Source organism: Dunckerocampus dactyliophorus, chromosome 2 (assembly GCF_027744805.1).
Source record: "Dunckerocampus dactyliophorus isolate RoL2022-P2 chromosome 2, RoL_Ddac_1.1, whole genome shotgun sequence".
Lineage (NCBI taxonomy): Eukaryota > Metazoa > Chordata > Actinopteri > Syngnathiformes > Syngnathidae > Dunckerocampus > Dunckerocampus dactyliophorus.
The window spans coordinates 2,505,620-2,523,374 of record NC_072820.1 but is presented as its reverse complement, the minus strand read 5'-3'; the positions used below and the strand labels follow the sequence as shown (position 1 = coordinate 2,523,374).

The window sequence follows — 17,755 nt, the reverse complement described above, 5'->3', positions numbered from 1 at the left end:
AAGACATCACAACCAAGATTAATTTGGTTGTTGTTTCAAAAGGGCAAAAGCTCCCCAATGTTGTAGCAGAACTTTTAGATCTGATTACGGCACATCTTTTAAATTATTGTTGTTATTGTTGTGATTGTCATATTAATTCATCGCTGAACGTGCGTAGCAAACGGGTCCTTTGCACGCTTGCAAACTGCTGGTTAATACAGTCATGGAAAAAATGATTAGCGCACCTTTGTTTCTTCAGTTTCTTGTTCATTTTAATGCCTGATACAAATACAGGTAACTTTGTTTGGACAAATATAACAATTACAACAAAAATAGTTCATAAGAGTGACATTTTTTGGCAGTACAATGCTATAGCTATTCATGTAAGAATAATAGAAATAGAATAAAAGAAATGAAATATTCAATAATAAATAAATAATAGGTTGATTTGGTTATTGGGGTAAAATTGGGTTGTTAAAATATTAGAAATATAAAGTTTTTTCTGTCTGGTGAGTTCAAAGGTAAATGGTAAAATACAGCAATCATGCATCTTGCATCAGGTTAAAATATTTTTTAATTAATTCCAACGGTTTTGATCCAAATCTCCAAATTTTATTTCCTTGTACGTTTACTCATTTGTGTCATTTGGGAGATAAACTTTCAAGTGTTTTTTTTGGTGTTTTTTTTAAATAAGGTGCTCAAAGACAACAAGGTTTTTGTGAGATCAGGATGTTTTTGCTGCGAGCAGGTTCTTATTTCCATAAAATCTTTTAGATGAGGCAGAGCGAGAATTTTCGTAATATACAAACACCTTTCTGGTCCTATTTTGCATTCTGTTCACTCCCGCTTGCCTTCCAACTCATTCTCATCGTTGTGTTCTGCCGCAATCCATCCTCTCTCATGCTTCTCTCCACTTTGATTGTTAAGAAATTGCTTTTCTCTCCGGGTCAGCTCAACAACAATCCGCATCATTACCTGCGTGGGCGAAAGGGCGGATACACTTGAGACTTCGCCAAACAGACTGTTGCCACTAATGTGTCTAATAGTGTGGAGATGATGATGATGCATGTGTGTGTGCGTGTGTGTTTGTGTTGCATCAGCTGCGGCAGGTGTCTCAGACAAAGCGTTGGGACAATGCGGGGACAGGAAGACATACAATCAGACAGTCCAGGATCATGGAGTCTCTGGAATTCCCTGATGAGGACGTGGGTGTCACCTTGGGAATAGTAAGTGTACTGTAATGCTGACTGTGGTGACAATCTGTTTAAGTGATTTACTGGTTTACCACGTTGTGTGTTACGACTACGCGCCACGCGCAGCACTGGAAGTCAGCATGTGCCTCGTGCTGGCCGGATGAAGAAGGAAGAATAACATGGCTTATTAGTTCACTCTTTACACTTCATTATGTCTCCCAAGCGCCGGTGCGCCAAAGAAAAGGAAAGCCGTCACCATGGAAGTGAAAATTATGGTCCTAAGCGCTCGACTGTCCCAGCCATCATTAAGGATCAGGATTACTGAATGCTAATGAATGCTAGCAGGGTCATGGATTCTGTGCGCTGTTATAAGGCGATCTGGGAGCCGACTTTGCATCACAGACATTGTTGTCTTTGGCAGCCACTCTTGTTTTAGTCTTTGTCTGTTAGACGAAAACGCTTCTTGTTTTAGTCACGTTTTTGGCATTTCTATATGTGATAGTTTTAGTCCAGATTTAGTCGACGATAACGTGGAAAAAAAAAGGGGGGGGGGGGGGGGTGTTTCGTCAACAAAAACAAAAAACGTTTTAGTCAGTTTTAGTAAAAAAAAATAATAATTAAAAATTGGATGAGGAAAATAACAAAAAAGAGAGGATACAATTACTCTCTTTACACCTGTAAAAGTCTGCAGGTGAATACATATGTAGGTATATCATATCTTAAAAAACATAAGGCCCGCACAATAGGCAGAAATGTTTTAAACATCTGCAACTTTTAGGTGCAATTATTTTTAAAAATGCACTTCAAAAAAATAAATGTGTCAATAACTACATCAAATGTTACACAAATGCATATCAGTTTTGGAAATATGGGTCATTATTTAAAAAATAATCTACAGTTACAAATGGCCTAGTACCCCATAGTACACCGAGGCTGCAGTGCTGCCAGACTAGTGTGAGAAAGTGTGTGTAAAAGCCTATCCAGTGATCTACAGCACTTCAATGATGTGGAAGTGTGACACCGCGGGTCTTTCAACGCCCATCCATCCATTTTCTATGCTGCTTATCCTCACTATGCAACTTTTATTGTGTCATCTTTGACAAACACAGCAGTTCAAGCACAAACACTAAGAAATCGCTAATGAACAATAATAACGCTAATAGATTTCCTCACAAGCATTTACCACCATGTCAGCGCTGTGTGCCCTCTCTCACTTCTGACAGAAGTCCCAAATAGCTGTCCTCGGCTATGCCTGCCCGTAACTAGGCGCACGTAGCACATTTACACATTTTAGCTCGCAGTTCATAGCAAAATAGCAGCAGATAGATGGCTCACATCTTTAAAAAAAAGAAATAAAAAACACTCGTTAGTTGAGACACGTATGCCGATGTAGCACTGTATGAATAACAATAAAAAATACCTGCAGTGCACCAGTATTTGAGCACCTCTCTATTTCAGCGCGACGTAGCCCGTGACAGCTCAACTCATGACAGCAGATACAAATAACTTCGGTCTTGTGGAGAGAGCCATCTGCCAGGGCTTTGATGTGAAACTCAACATTCAATATACCTTTTTCTTTCTCCATTTCTCTTCAATATTTGTCCCCGCTTGTAGCTGCCACACCACTGCATTTCCTCAAACTACGATGTGGGCGGATGGTCAAACAGGACGTGCGTTAATCGCGCGTGAAGAAAAATAGTGCCATTAAAGGAAACTTCTGTTAATGCGTTAACTTTGACAGCCCAATTATGCAGTTTGAAGTGCGCCTCAACTTTATATTTTGACTCCCTTCTCAGGTTTTTAGTGTGCAGGTTGGGAGAACATGTCCTACATAACAATAATAAGAATGATAACCACCATGTGAACTGAGGAGCATTGATGATAATGTTTTATTTAACTGACCTGACCTGAATTTAAAACACTGAGCACTCCATTATGCATAATCGGTGGCTCGTCAGATGGTTAGCAAAAAGATGGAATTTGATCAGTGTTGTTAGGTTGCACAGACAAAATGAATGTGATAAGAATGTCGTTTTATAATTTATTATGGCACATTTTTTTGGAACTGAATTTGAATGACATTCTGTAGTGCACAGAATAGTTAAAAAACCCATACTGTAATTGACCATGAATGACCATTGAATATTTGCGCTCTACATAACCGGTGTCAGAGTTTGGATTGCATTGCCAGCAATAAGTCGGACCAGTTTCCAGTGAGGGTTGGACTCCGCCAGGGCTGCCCTTTGTCACAGATTCTGTTCATTACTTTTGTGGACAGAATTTCGAGGCGCAGCTGGGGCGTTGAAGGGTTTCGGTTTGGAGGCTCCAGGATTGGGTCTCTGCTTTATGCAGATGAGGTTGCCCTGCTGGCTTCATAGGGCCGTGATCTTCAACTCTCCCTGGATCGGTTCGCAGCCGAGTGCAAAGCGGCCGGGATGAGAGTCCGAGTCCATGGTTCTCGCCCGGAAAAGGGCGGAGTGCCATCTGAGTTGGGGATGAGACTCTGCATTGGCCCGTTGTGGTGAAGAGGGAGCTTCTCAATTTACCAGTCCACCTACATTCCTACCCTCGCCTATAGTCATGAGCTTTGCGTAGTGACCGAAAGGACAAAATCGCGGCTACGAGCGGCCAAATTGAGTTTTTCTGTAGGTTGGCTGGGCTCTCCCTTAGAGATGAGGTGAGAAGCACCATCATTCGGGTGAAACTCGGGGTAGAGCCGCTTGAGAGGAACTAGATGAAGTGGCTCGGGCACCTGGTCAGGATGCCTGTGTTCAGGGCAACGTCCAACTGGTAGAAGGAGACGTTGGAGAGACTTTGTTTCTCAACTGGCCTGGGAGATGGACGAAGTAGCCGGCCGGGGAGAGCAAAGTCTGGGCTTCCCTGCATGGGCTGCTGCCCCAAAGGTTTTGAAATCGTAGTAAAAAATTAGAGCAATATAGTTGGTTTCAGCACTGGGTTCTTATCATCAGTGAGAAAGATCGAGCAAAGAGCACAGAATAAAAGTACACAGAATCTATGTAGAAGTTGCCGCGCCCCTCGAGACAGTAAAAGTCAAGTTTGTGTTCCTGGAATGTAAAGTTACATTTGTGTGACAAAGACTGGCTCAAACTAGCTCGAACTATGCTGATAGCGTGTGTGTTTACTATCGTCTCCTCTCAGTACCGTGTGTTGTCTGTGAGTAGTTGTGCTATGTGAGTAGCGCTATTGGACTGAAAAGCTTAGACTCAGCTTATAGACTGAATCTAAAGATGTAATGATCATATCTAGCCACACTAATGCCGCGATGTTTGGTCTAAAGGACACTATGGCTATTAAGAAGCGGAGCTCCAGAACCAGAAGAATCCGTCCTGTCTCCACCAGACCAAGTGAGTTTTTTCCACTATAGATTTGATTTGAAACACAAGGAATAAGTAGGAATAATGTTTCTAAATTTTTTGTAGGTCTCGGAGATGAACCCAATTCCTCCCCAATCCCTTCTGCTCCTCCACCCTCTGCCCATCTTCCCCACTCCGCATCGTGGGAGTGTCTGTCCACCCTTCCTACCAATGGCTCGCCCTTACGCCACGTGACCCATGTAAGGCCCCGTCCTCCGCGGAGACACAGGGCAGGGCACCTTCCCCCTGAATTTGTGAGTTCATAGCAAATCACAAAGCACGTTGGGGGGGAAAAAAAAATCCTATCTGAATTATTGCTGAGGAACACGGGGGGGGCGTTGTGGCAGCAGTGCATTTCCGCAAAACCCTAAGGCAAAAAAAAAAACATGTTGTTCTGAAGGTTGCCTGCTTCGTGCCAACTTTTCATTCATTTTATTCCTCATGCCAGTGGCACATTCCAAAAATAAGCGGCCTTTGAATTCCGAAGCTGTTGCCTGCGTCTTTGTGCAATTACTGGCTTCGTCTCCTGGAGGCACCTTCTGACTTACCAAATTTGGAGAAACGTTCCAAATCACAACAAGCGCTGCTTGGCCCTCCTGATGAGAGATTCTTTACACAGACCCGATTTTTCCGGCTTGTTTTTTTTAAATGCAAATGTCAGTCTTACAACTTTTTTATTGACAAGGATGGATTTAAACGTTGTTATCCTTCTTCCTGTTGCTTGTAGCCTTGCTCTGAGAATGGAGGGGTCAGTGTCCTGGAGGATGGACTGCCGGACTTCTACAGCAAGAGAGTCCTGCCTGACAGGTAGTAACAGTTTTTGTGCATGACATTATGCATGACACCTTTACTACTTCACTTTACTGTGATGGTAAAAACATGAGGCAAACTGATATTCTCTTTACAGTGGAACCTCTGTTAGCGTTGTTACTTTTGTAGTTTTTGTATTCAAAATGTTTCCTGAAACGTTCCTGAACAAAAACTTTGATTTCTAAGGCAGCCGTTTAGGGATGCTGACTAGTACTGCCTGACATGATTTCCCCCTTTTTGTGGTTACCGCAATGTGAGAGGTATTATACGGCTACTGCTTCAGAACATAGCAATTACACAACATTACCTCATCAATACAAACAATCAAGTACCAAATCCTGGACAAAGCCAATGTATCCTGACTAATGGAGTGACAGCATTCCATAAAAATACATAATTACCCTCAATGTCAAGGGCTTTGCTGATAGCCATATATCCAACGCAGCATATAATTATCTGTTTTTATCTCTGTGTTTGTGTTTTGTGTTCTTTTTCTCTCACCTGTAGTCAGCTGTCATCCATCCATCAGGCCCAGTCACTGAGGAGGAAAAAGAGACGCAGCGTGTTGTCCATTTTTTCCGGTTTCCGTAGGAACCGCAATTCCACCATATCCAACCAGGAGTTGGAGTAAGTCACATTGGGCACAAAGCTTGAGGAAGGAGGAAAATACATCATTTAAATGCACCAATGCTCCGAAATCAATCTAGTAGTTTAATTTAAATCAAATGTAATTTGCTTGACTAAATCAAATCTAACCCCTGAGATGGAGACCATAATTTAAGGACTTTTGAAATCATTTTTTAATGTTTTATTGAAGAATTTTAAATCATTAGTCCAATGAGAGAAATTTCAGTTTTCTTTGAAAAAAATCTAGTCTTATGACTGAAAAATGTTCCTCACAGAAGTCAAACATTAATAAACATTTCTAGATTGCTGCTGTTTTCCAATACAGTCGTACCTCATTTATTGCGCTTCCGGATCCGACCGCGATAAAAGAATTTCCGCAAAGTATGATTTAATATTAATAAAATGAATATGTTTTTAGTTAGCGGACAGAAAACCTGTTTATGACTTTCTAAATATGCGTGTTATCATTATGAGAGCCCTGTAGACATGAAATAACATGCCTATAGTCACTTTTACCCTCCTATTATTTGTTGGTTACAATATATTGCGCAACTCTTATGCTGCAGGGACTCAAGACGGCTGCTTCCTAGCAAGCTAGCCAGTTAGCTTCAAATGTATTTCTTAACTTAAGAAGCCGAAAACTTTACCACTTCCACACGGAATGGGAGGAGAACTTGTTTTTCACTCTTATCATGCTATGGCTGACTTCATGCAGTGTTAAGGTAACGTCATGTACGCCAATGTTTTGTGCCATTACTGCCGCCTAGTGACCAGAATACTACATATCACTTGTATTGCAATATGTTTTGACTAACAATCGACTATAGTCTACCATGAAACAATGATTATTAATTAAGTTCTAGAAACAGCGATATAGCCAGGGAGCGAGAATCGAACCGTGATATCGCAAGGAACGACTCCATACCAAACTTAATATCTATAATAGTTAATGTGGCTACAAAATAAATGGAACATTTGTGAAAGTAACCAAAAATATTCTCACTTCCTGCCTTTGGTGGCCTGCTGGGTCCAATCCTCGACACCCATAAAAGTACTTCATTTAGACTAATACTTCTTCCTGTCTACATCAGCAGCACCGCAGAGAACGTCTACTCAATGATTCAGCACCCAAAGGACGCAGGGAGGACAGATAATACCGTGCATGGCGCAAATGGGGCCATGCCCTCGCCTCGCGTAGGACAGGGTGGTCCCGTGCAAGACCTGAGGCCCACCAGCCCCTCCTGCCTCATCCAGCGACAGGTGCAGTCTCATCGCCTCTGTTCTTCAGTACTCGAGTCTCTTGTGTTCAAATGTTATGCTCTGATTTAGGGAATGTTGCAGCTGCCGGTATGACTCCCACGTTCATATAGTGTTTGGAAATGCTCGGAAAGTTTGAGCTGAACTCAAAAATGTACAGCTTCTTCTATGGCGCTCCTGATGGGCCTGTTTCTCTCAGATATTGTTCACAAACCTGTCTAAATATGTGTTAGTGAGCACTTCTGCTACCGAGATAATCCATCCACCTCACAGGTGGTCACATCAAGATTAGACAACATGATGATTGCACAGGTGTGCACTTAGGCTGGCCACAATAAAAGGCCACTTCTAAATGTGCATTTTTGTCACACAGCACAACGCCACAGATGATTAGACAACATGATGCTTGCACAGGTGTGCACGTAGGCCGGCCACAATAAAAGGCCAACCCAAAAATCGGCAGTTTTATCACACAGCACAACACCACTGATGGCTAGGTAGCGTGATTATTGCACAGGTGTGTCTTAGGCTGGTCCCAATAAAAGGCCACTTCAAAATGTTCATTTTTATCACATAGCACAGCGCCACTGATAGCGTGCTCATTGCACAGGGGTGCCTTAGGCTTCAAAATGTGCCATTTATCGCACAGCACAATGCCACAATAAAAGGCCACTCCAAAATGTGTAGTTTTATCACACAGCACTACTCCAATGATGATTAGGGAGCCTGATTATTGCACAGGTGTGCCTTAAAGGTAATAAAAGGCCATTTCAAAATGTGCCGTTTTGTCACACAGCAGTGTCACAGACGATTAGACAGCGTGATGTTTGCCTGAGGTTGGCCACAATAAAAGGCCACTCCAAAAATTGAATGTAAGAGTCATTCCCCTCCCAATACAACAAAACTGTAATAATAAAAAATAATTAATTAAATATGTGTTTGTTTTTGTGGCTTTAGTTTTAGTTTCCAGAGAGCTGCATAATTTGCATCTAATTAGGATGGCAAAACCCTCTTTTTCTACAAACATACGTTCTCACACTACTTGTTTTGTCACGCATGCAGTCCTTAAGATATTGAAGAAAACCTTGTATGCAGGTATATGATGCAGAATATCAGAGCTTACAAAATGTTGACATGTCTCCTTCCTTAGTCCACCGATCTGGTCAGTATGGTGTACAGCTGCATAGGCGCTGACATTGAGGAATCGGACACCAGCAGCACCTGTGACATGAAAACAATGGATCAAGACACTGACAGGTCAACCGGCGCCTTGGAGATCCCGGCAGACAACGGGCGCATGGCGTCCTCCAAGCAGCTGGTGGAGATAGGCAGGCAGGAGAGGATCGTACCGCTGACTGGCCTACAAAGTGACATGGATGAGGACACACACGGTGGCGACAAAGGAGGAAGCGGAGCTCCTTGTGGTCCAAGGCCGGAGCCTCCACCTCAGTGCACCAAGCCCAGTCTTGCTGCTATGCGGCAGAGACACCTGCAGGAGAGTTTAGGTACTGCAACTGTGGTAGGACGTAGCGCTATCTACACATTCATAAGAAGGCGGCTGGCTGTCTTTCTATAGTAATTTTTTTTTTACTTTTAATTTTGAACTGTGTTGACTTTCAGCAGAGGCAGGAAGGCTTGAAGCAGAAGAACAGAATGAAAGAAAACGTGAGGGGAAAGAAAAAGCACGAGGACCAGAAGGGCAGCGTCCTCTCATTCCTGTGAAGGTGTGTGTTTGCAAAATAAAAGCTAAGAACACATATTGTGCCACACTCACTTGTATCTACCCGACCTTCAGCCCAGTCTCGACCTCTCAAGAGACAAAACCTCTCCAGAAAATGCCAAGATCTCTCCCAAAATCTCACCTGTCAGTCAAGAAGGAGCTGAGCCTGTCAGTCATGACGTTGTCACCAATGAGAGGAGCCTGCCAGTATCAGCCAAGCCTCAAAAGGATTCAGCTGCTGACCCTGCTCTTAGTGAAGGTATGAAAAGTGTCCTTCACAAATGGCACATAAACTATGCTGAGGTTATAAGCATTATATATATATATATAGTATATATATATATATAGATATATATAGATATATATATATATATATGTGTGTGTGTGTGTATATATATATATATATATATATATATATATATATACACACACACACACACACACACACACACACACACACACACACACACATACATATATAGGTTATAATATATTGTAGAGTGATCCAAATGTCATCTAAATACTATCTGGTCATGGTACAATTTTTTGGCATAAGTCAAAAAATAGCCCAAAAAAATTATTTAAATATATGGGTTTTTTTTATTCTTTGAAGATAGGCCTTTTTCTCCCCCACAAACAACACATCTCATTCACTTTAACTCGGTAATAATTTATAAATACATGACGTCCATGTCAAGGTAGCAGGAGGGTTTGGAGGGGGAAAGTGCAGCCTCTCATGACAAGTGTCTCCGGTGCTTATAGGTGCACTATATTTCTGTTATTACCTATTGCCATCATGATGCATAGCCAGACACAAGAACCTTTCCTGGAGAAACCGTTCCTCATAAGATCCATTTATTTGATCCATTTATCAGGAACGCTGACTATTAGTTTTGCACTTTGGGTCTTCTGCAACTACTGTCTTGCTACCCCAGATATTCGAAGAAGCTGTTATTGAACAGCCTTTTATGGCACATGTGCCGTAAATACACAATATCATAAACAGTTTGCCATTTTCCAGCTAAAGGTTAGACATTGTGTTCTTAGGAATGGAATATGTTCCACTCTGTTTTAGACGTAGTACAGCAACGTGCTTATCTACCATAGAGACATAACACAATTGGCATCAGTTGTAAAAGATGCACCCTGTTGTTTTTATCTCAATACACACAGCTTCTAAATGTGCTGTTAGCTGTCCAACTTAGACAGGCTGGTGCCTGAAATCCTAACAGCGAAAAAAGGGAAGTGTACACCCACTGTACCACCTCTCTGAGTCTGAAACGAAAGCGGAACGGGTTTCCTCTTCGGAGATTGATTAGATTTCTCTAAACCTTTGTTGGCCGCTGATCGCTCTCTCCAGCACTGGCATTGGAACTGCTTGTATCTACTACTGTATGAATTAAATTGTAAACGGTCCAAGAGACTCTTTCATAGCTGTTAGAATAAAAGAACCTAGGTGGACTTTCGCCTTGAAAAAGGGAAGGTCCAAACAGTATTGATTTTTTTTTTTTTTTTTGCACAGACAAGTTGTGCAGTGCTATTTAAAATGCTTGTTGTATTTGGTTTTCTCAAATCTATCAGATAATAATGAAGGTCGCAATGGATTCCCAGATCTATCACGCAGCACAAGGAAGTCCAACTCGTTTGACACAGGTATGTCTCAACACGTGGATTTACTGCCCCCTGGCTGACACATGATTTGACCACATTATATCCACAGTTCAGTGCATGGATGTATGAAATACATCACTAAATCTTCATTTTCTATCGTCAGTTAAGCAACACATCATGTTTGCTGTGTGTTTATGCCCTGTGCCCCGTGTTACGTGCATCATGTCATTTCCCCTTAGGCATGGAGCAGGGAAGTCACAACGATCTGGAAAGGTTTTCAGATCCTAGATTCTCTGTGAGAAAACCTTATTTCCCTCGGCACAGAAACAGATCTCTGGACTACCCCGCTGGGACCAGGTGTATGTATCTGTTTGCCTTCCTGCATGTAACAGTTTGCAAAACCGTTGATGCTGAATCCACAGAAAAACTGCTCAAAAAATAAAAAGGAACATACAGTCAAGTCGTTCCCTGCGGCATCAACCTGCCCAGTTAGGAAGCAATAACAATGGTGAATCATTTCCAACCACTCCTCTGGGATGACACATCTCTGCAGTGTGGCGAGAGGGTTAGCAGACACTCCCTGCACAGTTTTAAGAGCATGGAGGCGACACCAGTATGTGCAAGGGGTTAAAAGGAAAGAAAAAAGCTCTGCAAATTGACTTTCTGCAGGCCACTCTTGTTTCGGCCCAACCTGTCAGAAACAGACTCCATGAGGGTGGTATGGGCCTACCTGCCTCAGATTACCATTTGCCAGAGAACACCAGAACTGAAAGATTCACAAGTCATAGCCATGAGAGAGTCGGGAGTCACTGGAGATAAGTTCCGCTGTCTACAATATCTACCCGTTTGAAGGTGGGTCGGTGATGGTCTGGGGAGGCATTGGCCTTGGAGGAACCGTACAAACCTCAGTATGGAAGCCAGAGGTACCTTGAGTGTTGGTCATAGACACTCGGATTTGATCTTCAAACCTACTGACAGACAGTTCCTTCTGGTGCTGGAGTGTCAGCAGTATTGGGATGACAAAAGCACTGATTAAAGACTAAAGACTAGTTACTGGGCAGACTATTCCGCATTCCAATGGCCAGATTTCTTCTCGGCAGACACTGTGAGGGCCAGATCTGTTAAAAAAAAAAAAAAAAAAAAAATTGTTGTTGGCATCCATCAGTCTCGGAAGACTGGTAGTTGCGCATTGCATTAGTCTGTCATGAGGTTGCAAACCCTACTGTGACTGTGCAGTCCAATCCTGTGCTGGTCTGGGTGCTGCTGGGTGCCCTTTGCTCAGTTCTGCTTTTTCGATACCGCCTTCACGGTGGACCGCCGGTCCTATGTTTCCGGGTCTGCCGGATCGATGCCGCCTGCCCTCAGATCACGCTTACAGACGAAAGGATTTCTGCGTCAATGTTGTGATGTTTATTCTAAAAGTGCGTTTCGGTGCTGCCAACTCTTTCGATTCTGCGGAAGACTCCCGGAAATTTCTTGTCTACCGACACCCAGCCTGAAGCTATAAAACATCCGGATTGTGAGATGTTTTTATGTGGATATCAAGTACCATATCTTTTGCGCAGACATTGAATGGATGACTAGAAGGTGGTCGATCAGCAATCCCTTTATTTAAACCAACAGGTTACTTTTGACACAGTCAGGATTCTGGAAGATCTGGGTTCATATCTCCATTTGGGCATCTCTGTGTGGAGTTTGCATGTTCTCCCCGTGCGTGTGTGGGTTTTCTCCGGGTTCTCCGGTTTCCTCCCACATTCCAAAAACATGTACTGTATGTTAGGTTAATTAGCGACTGTTCCTGATGTGGTTTTACACATCACATAATAAATAAATAAAGAGCATTTCATCGCTATAATGTACGACGACCAACCACCATCCACCCCACCAGCCGGTCCGTGGGTCCAAAAAGGTTCAGGACCACAGTTCCATGTGATGTGTACACCTCGCTGTTGCCCCCTGCAGAGTGGAGGAAGTACTGCACCAACGGTCACTTCTGGAGTTAGACTGAAAGGTTTACGTTATTTGGATGATGTTTGGCAGGCCAAATGAAAAGCTTTGGCGTGCCAAAAATGGCCTGGGGCCACCTGCTCAAGCGCATCATGTGCATTCACTGTCACCACGTTGCACCGCAGAATGTCCAAGAGAGGTCCTGATTCACTTCAGTCATGAAATCCCCAAGGAGACCATCCATTGTGAAACCAGTCCTCAGATTTATTACACTATGGAATCAACAAAGATGGCATTCATCTAAATCTAGCACGTGTGTTTAAGTGTTCCCTTTATGTTTTTGAGCAGTTTAGTTTAGGTTTTCCAACATTTATTGATTCTAAAGCCTGTTATCTTAGTCGATTAATCTGTTGTAATTAAGCTTGTTTCAATTAATCGAGTAATTGGGTTAGACCCTAGACGGACCGCATTAATATGAAGCCAGAGCAAACACTTGGTAGTTTGGTCTGCGACATATCAAGCAAAAACATTGATCACTGTTTTCCAGAGTCAAAGTAGAAGTGTTTATTTTGCCCAAAACACAAAGATAGTAGGTCTGCTTTCATAGATGACTAAGGAAATGGAAAACGTTCACATTGGAGAGGCAGAAATCGGAGGATATTTACATTTTTACATCAAAAAACAATCAAAAACCAAAATAGTTGTCGATAATTGAATAATTGATAATCGATTTAATTGTTGCACTTGCAACTTTTTCTATATGTGTAATCATTTTAATGGTCCTGTACGTGGATGACTCACTCCACACTTACTGAACACATGCAGTTTTGTTTTTCTGGTTATGTCACGTCACAGTTGGCAGCTGGAGTCTCTCGCTATTCAGAACTTCAGCGTTCCTCGGAGAGGAAAAGTCTTTTCTCAGCTCTGCTTTAACGGCATCTGATTGCTTTTAGATACAGTGTTCTATTAGTGCGGTAATTGGCAGGCATGGCTTCATGATTCACAGTCACTTTTTTTTCTTTTTTTTTTTTTTACGCTGAGCTGTCAGGCCTTGAAGATGAAAACCTCTGCAATAGATTTCAAGGGCCACTAATCACACGACTGCAAATGATCTCTGTGGGTAATCTGGAAGTACGCATCCAAAGTCTGCAGGGGACTCAATCCAGTCAATTCAAATCAGTATAAATAACAGTCGAACTGTCACTAGAAAAGCTGTTATTGAAGAATGTGTGAAACACCGTGACTGGTGCAGTTTCAAGTTTGGATGTTTGGGCAGCTTGTTTGTACTGGAAAAAAAAAAAAGTTACTGACAGTGGAAAACGTATCAAAACTAACACAACACACACTGATTATGCAGGCATCAAACTAAACACACACTAATATACAAGCAAAACAATACTGTATATTATACACATGTATAACCCGCAAGGCATGCTGGGTCATTTCCAGAAATAGTATTGCTTAGCGTGTGTGATTCACTGCGTGTAAAGAACACCTCCTCGAGCAACTTGTAGTTTGCCTTTGACTACTACATGTCAAGCTTTACCAACGCAGGGCAAAAGAGAAGGGTTTTCTACCAATAAACGTCCTAATTATGGATATTATAAGCAAAAAATGGGTTCAGATTGTGAATATGCAGGGATCCACTGTGTATAAAATGACTCTCGGACAGTAGTGAAATGAATTATGTATATGAATGCATTAAGATACAAATGCATTCATATACATAATTTCCCGAGTGTGTGGGTGTGTGTCTTTCTGACTTCCTGTTGCTGCTGGCTCCTTTGTCCAGGTGCATGACTCAATCCTGGAAAATGGGTACAACAAAGTGTTAGATATTACTACAATTGCTCACATATTCCAATAAAGTAATCCCTCGTTTACCGCAGTTAATTAGTTCTTTATAAATGGAATATTTTCATAGTTAGAGTGTAAAAAACCTGTTTAAGACCTTCTAAATACGGTTTTTAACATCATAAGAGCTCTCCAGACATGAAATAACACTCCTATGGTCACCTTTACACTTCTACTAACCAATATAGTACATAATAAGACACATAACAGATCATTTTTCTACTCATCTCATTAATGTTACATTACTGACACCTACTGACCAAAGTAGAATACTACATACCATCACAAATAGGGATGTCCCAATCCGATCTTCAGGATCAGCTGCCGAGCCGCTGTATTTTGCACTCCCATTTCTTCCAGCTGTATCTTTTATTGGATGGGCTTTTATTGGATCAGGGACCTGACTCACAGAGGTTTGATCCAAAAGCCAAATAATATTGTAGGTCATGCCGTGTAATAAAAAAGCAAATTCAAAAATACTTCAGTTGCATCATTTTTAATGCTCTGAAGAGCTATTTTCATAACCATATTCAATTCCACAAATTCATCCATCCATTTTCTATGTCACTTCTCCTCATTCGGGTCGCGGGGGTATGCTGGAGCCTATCCCATCTGATTTCAGGCAAAGGCGGAGTAGACCCTGGACTGGTCTTTGAATGCATCTTCTGAATAACTTATTTGTATTTTAGTTTCTAGTCATTTTTATGCTTGAAAATGCTCGATATGGCAAAAAATGTCAAATGTGCTTGTATATGCATTTTTCTAATAATTGGCCATATTCAGCCACGAAACAGCGATGATTAACACAAGTGGCGAGGGACTACTGTATGCACAGTGAGAGTTAATAACGCCCGTTTAGTGGCAACTTTATGCAACGCTATTTACATTACATGCAGTGCATATGATATGATACTCAATCAGCTTTCAGTGACGATGTGTTTGCTTTTTTAGGTTATGAAGGTCCCCACCTTGGTAACAAAGATGCTTTATGACGTTAAACATGGGCCAGGTGAGGTTTGCCTGGAAACCAAGACTGGAAAACCGAGGATTGGTGCTGACCAACACCCTGGAGTCAATGTTTTTTGGGGCTTTTTTGTAATTATTACTTTTTAAATTAATGTAAGGAATTGTTTGTGAGTGTGCTTTTATTGTGTGTGTTTTTTTTCCATGTTAAAGTGATGGCACTCGTTAGAGGGAATTTTAAAAATGCACTTTTCGTACAGTTATAGTTCCATGCTGTCTCCACCGTTATTTTATGCACTGAAGCGAAATGATTTCAAAAATAGTTTCCTGTCCCCTGCCTGTCGTTTACTGACAATCTGCTAAAAAGCTGCGTTTGTACGCGTATTTATTCTAATGGAGGATGAACATACATCTGCACTAACCGTTGTGGTAAATGTACCGGTGAACAATCAGGATCATTTATCATGTATCCATCGCTATGCATTATTGTATGCGTTTTATGGAGAACTGTATCGTAATGCACTTAGCTGTCTGCTCTCCTCAAAGCTATTGAAGTCAGTTGGATGATCACTCAGTAGTTTTAATCTCATTTTACAGGGAGGAAAATGGTTATATTTTTTGAAAATGCTTCGGTGAAACATAATGAATAAAAATGAATTTACACAAATATCTCTGATGCCTTTATTTGCCTTTGAATGTAGGTTTTGGTGCCTCGTACAGTATTTAGTCATTTTGGGACTCTCTGTATTGCACTGACACTTTTTTTTTATTCTTTACAAAAGGTGAGTATGAGCACACTTTTTCCCTGCTGCTTAAGTCGCTAGTTACACTGCCATGTTTATATACCTCCCCAAAAATTATTTTAGATACAGCGAGTGAATCAACACCTTTCTGTAATTGATAAGAACATTTAGCAACACGAAATATAGTTGACCGCTTTAATACTCACATCTTTGTGATGAAAAGCGTCACTCTCAGCTTCATCTCTAGAACTACTGCATTCTCCGCGGCTGACGCTTGCTGTCGTCACGTTTGTTGTGACTGGGGGAAAGGTTGACTCCTTTAGTAGTTCTGATTTAAAAAATAAATAAATAAAAAAAAAAGTTTCCTGTTTGCCGATGACATAGATTAAGTGTACATTTTTAAATGTACTATTGGCTACATGAGGGGTCACCAACGTTTTTTTCTTGTGAGAGCTACTTTTACAAAATGAAAATGGCTACTCGTTTTTGTCACACTTACTTTCATTGCTTGTTTCAACCCAAACAAAGCACATACTTGTTTTAGCAGAACATGAACAAAACGCTGGCATCCACAACTCATAATTTCTATTTCAGAATCCTGAAAACCGAAAACCTGAATGAAAAGGAGGCTCATGTGGTCGTGGGGGGCTCTCTGGTGACCTCAGGGCTATGTGGTAGCTGATTCGATTGTTCCCCTTTCCTAAGTCAAAACATATTTGACTTACTTTTTCAAAATCGCTGGTGAAACTTTCAGGATCAGGCGCCTTCATTGAGGAGACTTTGGATGCGAGGTCTGCTTGATGGCGCTCCAGCAGGACCCCAGGCAGTCTGCACAACCGGTGTTCGCCACCGCCGACTTCGGCCGGCATTCCAGTCCGATGGATCCAACCACTTTTCGGGCTATCCGCCTTAGACCTCCGACTGCCGAGCACACACACACGAGCGCATGTCCCGCGTTTTGGCTAATTAGCCGCCGCCCGACCGATGATCACATTGCCTGCCGCAAAAACTCACCACACCCTGCTAACTGCCTGCCCCCCAAACGCCGCAACAAACTAAAGCTTTTTAAGGCGCTACCCCGGCGAGATTTTTTTCGTGGTGTGTTTTGCGGGGTGCATAACTTATAACATAACTTTACTGTCCCACAAGTCAGCCATGCTTGTTTTGGCTTTGTGAAGGGAAAGTGGGCGGGAGACGGTCGCTATCGGCTGGATGCTGCAAAGGGGGCGTAGTTGATCGGCGTTTTCACGGAATGATAAGAGCACCCCTACTTTAAAAGGAAAAAAAATCTGTTTGGGGGCCCCTGGAAATTTTTTGGCCCTAGGCAATTGCCTTTGTTTGCCTAATTGTAAGTCCACCTAAATGGTATGCATCATGCTCGATGAGCCTTTTGAAGCCTGTGTTGTGGTGTCTGAGCAGCAGGGGGCAGCAGTGTGTAAGCGATTCTTCCTCCAGCTGATGAATCATGAATATGCACGACCACGGTATTCTGTTGTGGTGTTTTTATTTGCAGCTGAGCACATTGGAAGATGGTCGCCCTGGGACAGCGGGCCAACAGATCAAGATGAGCCTTGCTAATGAGCGAGGTCATTGCTTAATCGTGTGCCTATTAATTACTGCTATCTCCTGCATGTAAGCGGGCGATCAGGCCCAGAGGTTCTTAGTCTGTCTGATCTT

The 17,755-nt window shown here is 42.1% G+C and overlaps 1 protein-coding gene across 13 annotated transcripts in view; it reads left to right on the top strand.

Moving 5' to 3' along the window:
• carmil3 (capping protein regulator and myosin 1 linker 3) overlaps positions 1–17,088 on the top strand; it is a 109,709-nt gene extending 92,621 nt beyond the window's left edge. The window contains exons 29-40 of one of the 13 annotated variants that reach the window (XM_054755374.1): positions 1,080–1,205; positions 4,471–4,537; positions 4,613–4,800; positions 5,274–5,353; positions 5,864–5,983; positions 7,075–7,243; positions 8,391–8,745; positions 8,861–8,964; positions 9,036–9,219; positions 10,542–10,613; positions 10,811–10,928; positions 15,324–17,010. In XM_054755374.1, the coding sequence (XP_054611349.1) occupies positions 1,080–1,205; positions 4,471–4,537; positions 4,613–4,800; positions 5,274–5,353; positions 5,864–5,983; positions 7,075–7,243; positions 8,391–8,745; positions 8,861–8,964; positions 9,036–9,219; positions 10,542–10,613; positions 10,811–10,928; positions 15,324–15,330 (1,590 nt within the window). In that variant the 3' untranslated portion in view covers positions 15,331–17,010. Of the gene's footprint in view, positions 1–1,079; positions 1,206–4,470; positions 4,538–4,612; positions 4,801–5,273; positions 5,354–5,863; positions 5,984–7,074; positions 7,244–8,390; positions 8,760–8,860; positions 8,965–9,035; positions 9,220–10,541; positions 10,614–10,810 lie in introns of those variants that run through there. The other 12 variants (XM_054755427.1, XM_054755418.1, XM_054755365.1 and 9 more) reach the window with 12 other exon arrangements.
• The last annotated feature ends 667 nt before the right edge of the window (positions 17,089–17,755 follow it).